The following is a 6,068-nucleotide window of genomic DNA, read 5'->3' as shown; positions in this document are numbered from 1 at the left end:
CATACTAGTTTGAAATTTTGGAACTTATAAATATTAATTTATAAAAATATTTATCAATTCAACAAATACAAATTAAGTACAAATCGTCTATACGACAAAACAACCTAATTAAACAAATGCCAACATACGACAAAATAAAATTAGAATAAGCGTAGATTAAGTCAAAACAAATATTGTTAAAATGCGTATAATGAATTTATTGTCATTAAATAATTTTTCGTTTAATTAAGTAATATGTTTCTCATTCCAAATCTATTTTTATGAATATTTGTTATTGACATAATATTTAGATACAAAAACAAAAACAATATTTTGATTTAGAATTTTGTTTCATTTTGACCTGTTACATAAAATTAATTAATTTAAACAATAATTAAATAGTCCATTACATTGTAATATTCTAATCAATTTTATAATGACAAGGTTCATTAGAATTAGAACTACACTAATGATGTGAGGTTGATTAATCCATTTACTTAATCACATCTATTGAATTATTTATTTATTTTAAGAAATAAAATTATTTAATTTTCTTTCCTAACAATTTAATATGAAATTTATCAAAGAAATATAATTATTCCATACAAAAATAAAAAGAACTATATTGAAGAAATCTCATAAAAGATATTATACCATTTTTAATAATTGATTAATACATTATTTTATATGCATAATAAATTATATATTCTTAATTTAAAATTATCTAATTTAATTAACATAAAGCAATTATGATTGTTGAAATTCAATATATTTTACTTTTTTTTATATAATTACTATTAAGTATTGTTTTTATAAAAGGATAAGTTTGAAATTATTTAATATAAAAGAGTAATGATTTTCTAAATCCAAATGACTTTTTCTTTTTTTATTATATAATTACTAAAAGTAATGTTTTTATAAAAAGAAAAGTTTTAAATTATTTAATGTAATAAGATTTTTGAAATCAATTTTTTTTTTAAAAATAATTACTAAATGTAGATAATTAAGAAAGTAAAATGTTACAATAAATTTTCTTTCTTTTGAGTATTATAAATTGAAAACAAAAACTATCAAAATAATCTACGAATTCTACTCCTCCTCTAGCTTGCTCTTCTTGCCTCTTGCTTATTGCTTATTGCCTCTTGCTACTCACTATTTGTTGTCAATGGCTGCCCCTATTGTAACCCTAATGGTTGAGAGAGAAGAGACGGTGATGTCACCTTCAAGGGGTGGACAACCTATTCGCAGAAAGGCTCGTTTTCTCCTCCCTTCCCTAAATGTGGAGGAAACCTCACCCACAATAATGATCCCTCATTCTGCAAACACTGTCCCAAATGACGAGGTTTTCTTCGATGGTTGGAGAAAGTGTACAGCACGATGGGAACAATGGGTGTCCCAAATGCGCCCTCTCTACCAACCTATATGGGAGAGAGCTGGGATCGCAGAGGCCATCACAGGTTCTCTGTGTAACATCATACAGCACAAGGAGGTTATCCTCGAACTCTCCGATAGATGGTGCTCCGAAACCAAATCATTCATCTTCCCATGGGGGGAAGCTACGGTCACCCTTGAAGACGTGGCCGCAATCGGAGGTTTCAGTCTGGGGGACTTTTGTGTTCTCAAGCCATTAGAAACTCCCGATTTGAAGGAGATTGAAGATTTGCTGATAGCGGAGAGAAGGGAAATAGTCCGCTCCAAAGCATCCAGAGCTTGTCAAAAGCTTTGGATGGACAAGTTCATGGACAGTGGGAGTGATATAGAGCATGAAGCTTTCCTATCACTTTGGCTGTCCAGGTTCGTTTTCACTGGACCGGCGATTGACACAGTTCGAACCAATGTGTTCCCAATTGCCGTACACCTCTCGAGGGCAACCAGAATCGCCTTGGCCCCGGCTGTCCTAGCCAGCCTTTATCGGGACCTTGATTTGCTTAAACGACGGGAGCAACGTAGCACGCGCAAACCATCTAAATCGAGGCGGCCGCCGAATAAGATCACACTTTGGGCTCCCTTTCAGCTGGTCCAAGTTTGGATATGGGAGAGGTTCGAGTCCTTGAGGCCACAGGGCATTAGGACAGTGGGGATGACGGAGCCAAGAATATGCAGATGGCATACTGCGGGGACCGAAGGCCTTGAAAAGGAAAACATTGCTCGAGTTTTCAATGAGAGCGGGAAGAAGTTTGTATGGAGGCCATACACGACCCGTGATTACAAAGGGTTCATATCAGAGCTGTATGGTAAGAAGGTGGTGAGGGTGTTCGACTCGTATTATTTGGACAGGGAAGTTCTGGAGGACTTTGTCCGTTGTATCAGGGTATCCGAGCTTGTTGGGGTGGAAGTGGATTGCATTGAGCAATATCTGCCTCATAGAGTGGGGATGCAGTTCGGGTTTGATCAAGACATTCCCGTAGGTCAAGTTGCTCGTGAAGATGGAACTTCTGAGATTGCGTGGAGATATTATGCTCGGCCCATAGTAGATCATGTCATTAATGTGCCAACAAGATTGTATGAGCCTGAAATGACCACCAGGTACTACCGTTGTTGGAAGAGATCCATAAGGATTCATCTTGGGAGGCCACCTAGAAACAGAAATGAAGTTCAACCACCGGTTGTGAATCAAGAAAGAACCAGAACTGATGGATCAGTGATGATTCAACCGTCAACTCGTGATCTTGCTGCTGCTTCTTCTTCGGCTCATCATCATCCCGGTTCAACATTGAATGTAACAAGAGTCCACCCATTACCCCCGCCAACTGATCGTGCTCTTGCTGCTGCTTATGCTGCTGCTGTTGCTGCTTCTTCTTCGGCTCATCATCCCGGTACAACATTGATTCTAATAAGAGACCCATTACCGCCCCCTCCTGGATTCTCTTCCAGAATGATATATGCATTGGACACTCAGAGCGGTGTCATTCCGATCCCCTTTCGCCCTCCTCATCAACCATAACCCTTAATCCTTTTTTTTGGAATTTTGCTTCATTTTTAGAAAATGTAATTGGTTACACCTATTTATAAAATTTGACTTTTTGTATCCAATTCTTTTCATTAAAGAATATGTACTGTTTTTATATGTTTTTTAGCGGAACATAATTATCCTATGGTCTTGTAAGATAATAATGACAAGTTTGGTATAAAGGAAATAAAGTATAAATTCTGGAATATGTAAATTTCTTAAATGAATACATAATTGGGAAGAATGCCAATTTCAAACACCAAGTTGTAAGAAGGTGTCAAATTTACTCATTAAGTATCAAAATTCTATTTATATATACTAACTTGTCAAAAAGTGTCAAATTTATTTAAAAATAACAAAAAAGTTAAACGGAGTTAAAAGTTTTGCCACATTTAATATCCACCTATTTTTTATTTATTTTTAATTTACATTAATTACTTTAATATTTTTTTCATTCAAACAAAACATCTAAATTTTTCCTTATCCATTTTTCTCTCTCTATCCCCAACTCTTTATTTCTTTTAATTATTCATCTTCTATCCCCACCATTAATCATATCTGATGAAGAAATTAACGACGATAATATTTGATTATGGGTCTCTAAAGGTATTTCTTTTAAAAACTGATTTTGAACTATATTATTAAAATATATTTTCCAGTTATTTTTAAAAGCATTTTGTGATTGTTTTTTTTTCTTCCGTTTAGCGTTTTTTTTTATTATACTAACAAAAATTTCGTGCGATCCACACGGATAAGAACAAAAACAAATAAATTAAAAAAATTATAATAATATTTATTTAATGTTTAAAATTCTTAATAAATCACGAATATTATATTAAAATAAAAAATATAACGCTCTCATTCCACATATTTTTTTCCGAATAAATCTCTAATTTCGTGACTTTACACTTTCACTTTGTCAATCAACATTTGATTCGTATTTTTTAATAATTAGAATCGTGACCTCACACTTTGGTCAATCAAATATTTAATTCATATTTGTTTAACCACTTTCAAATAATACCGATCTATTATCTCTCGGCAAACCACATCTCAATCACACTTGGTAAAAAATTGTACTTATTTTGTTAGGTTGCAAGTTCGAAACATACAAATAACATTTTTAATTTTATTTTTAACCTTTTTAAATTTATGGGCGGATCAACCCACAATCCGACCCAAATATTCATTTACTCTCACATATATATCCAAATTAACCACAGTTCTCGACCCGACAAACCGGACACTTTAAAAATTAAGCATCATTATATATATATATATATATATATATAGATTAGTTAGTTAAAAATTTGAACTTTTATTGTTAAAATGTCTCGCGTTCATCAAATTTAGTGTTCATCTAAAATATAAAGTGTTGTTAGCCAAGTTGGTTAAAAAGTTGTACTTGTTTTGTTAGGTTGCAAATTCGAAACATACAAATAACTTTTTAATTTTACTTTTAACCGTTTTAAATTTATGGGCGGATCAACCCACAATCCGACCCAAATATCCATTTGCTCTCACATATATATCCAAATTAACCACAGTTCTCGACCCGACAATCCAGACACTTTAAACATTAAGCATCATTATATATATATATAGATTAGTTAGTTAAAAATTTAAACTTTTATTGTTAAAATGTCTCGCGTTCATCAAATTTAGTGTTGAATCTAAAATATAAAGTGTTGTTAACCAAGTTGGTTAAAAAGTTGTACTTGCTTTGTTAGGTTGCAAATTCAAAACATACAAATAACATTTTTAATTTTATTTTTAACCGTTTTAAATTTATGGGCGAATCAATCCACAATCCGACCCAAATATCCATTTACTCTCACATATATATCCAAATTAACCACAGTTTTCGACCCGACAATCCGGACACTTTAAAAATTAAGCATCATTATATATATATAGATTAGTTAGTAAAAAAATTTGAACTTTTTTTTGTTAAAATGTCTCGCGTTCATCAAATTTAGTGTTGAATCTAAAATATGAAGTGTTGTTAGCCAAGTTGGTTAAAAGGTTGTACTTGTTTTGTTAGGTTGCAAGTTCGAAACATACAAATAACATTTTTAATTTTATTTTTAACCGGTTTAAGTTTATGGGCGGGTCAACCCACAATCCGACCCAAGTATCCATTTACTCTCACATATATATCCAAATTAATCACAGCTCTCGACCCGACAATCTGGACACTTTAAAAATTAAGCATCATTATATATATATATATATATTAGTTAGTTAGTTAAAAATTTGAACTTTTATTGTTAAAATGTCTCGCGTTCATCAAATTTGGTGTTGAATATAAAATATAAAGTGTTGTTTTTTTTGGAAAAACGAATTAGCGTCATTTCATTAAAAATTTCCAAAAATGGGAAAAAAAACCACGAGTTTAAGAGGTCATTCTAGACAGGCCTAGATTGATTTTGAAGTCGTAACATTCTGAGTAAAATCTAAAAAGCTAAAAAGCTAAAAACGTAAATGAATTATCTGATTACAATGCTTTCAATTCTAGTGAGTTTAAAAAATGGTAAATTCCAATTCCTACAGATATTCCAGTTCTGCTCCGTGCTTAGAATTCTTGTCCACGTTCCCGCGAGGGCGCTACAATCCGATACAATATCTTTCCATAACTCTTCAACGTTCCTGTGGGTTCTTTCATATAACCTTGCATTCCGTTCTTGCCAAATGTTATACATCACTACTCCAAAGCCGCACTTGAACACGCTTGTTGCAAATCTAATTCTCTTGGCTTTGAGTAGTGCTGCATCTTTGATTTCATTCCATTCGCTCGGGAAACTAATCAGCTCCAGGCTTTTATAGAATCTGTCCCAAAGCTCTGAAGTAATACAGAAGCTCCCGAATAGGTGATCTATGGTTTCTTCATTTCCTCTACATAGAAGACAGTTCGTCTCCAGGATGCTCATATACTTGCTGATACGATCACGAGTGTTGAGTCTTTCCTAGAAGGCGAGCCATAGGATGAACTGGTGTCTAGGGATAATCTCCGTTGACCATACAAGAGAAGCCCATTTTACTTTCTGTACTTTTTCCCGGGTTACCTCCCATATTTTCTTCGATACCAGATTCTCATTGTCCTCAGTTTTCCATTCATGAATATACGGTCTATAGTGTA

At 33.1% G+C, this 6,068-nt stretch overlaps 1 protein-coding gene across 1 annotated transcript; it reads left to right on the top strand.

The window, feature by feature from the left end:
* Positions 1-1,144: 1,144 nt before the first annotated feature.
* On the top strand, positions 1,145-2,923 carry LOC124910808. The gene has a single exon (XM_047451490.1). The coding sequence runs from the start codon at positions 1,145-1,147 to the stop codon at positions 2,921-2,923; it is 1,779 nt and encodes a 592-aa protein (XP_047307446.1).
* The last annotated feature ends 3,145 nt before the right edge of the window (positions 2,924-6,068 follow it).

This window comes from Impatiens glandulifera, chromosome 1, assembly GCF_907164915.1.
Source record: "Impatiens glandulifera chromosome 1, dImpGla2.1, whole genome shotgun sequence".
In the NCBI taxonomy this organism is placed as follows: domain Eukaryota; kingdom Viridiplantae; phylum Streptophyta; class Magnoliopsida; order Ericales; family Balsaminaceae; genus Impatiens; species Impatiens glandulifera.
Note: the sequence above shows the minus strand (reverse complement) of the source record. Positions and strands in the feature narration are given on the sequence as shown.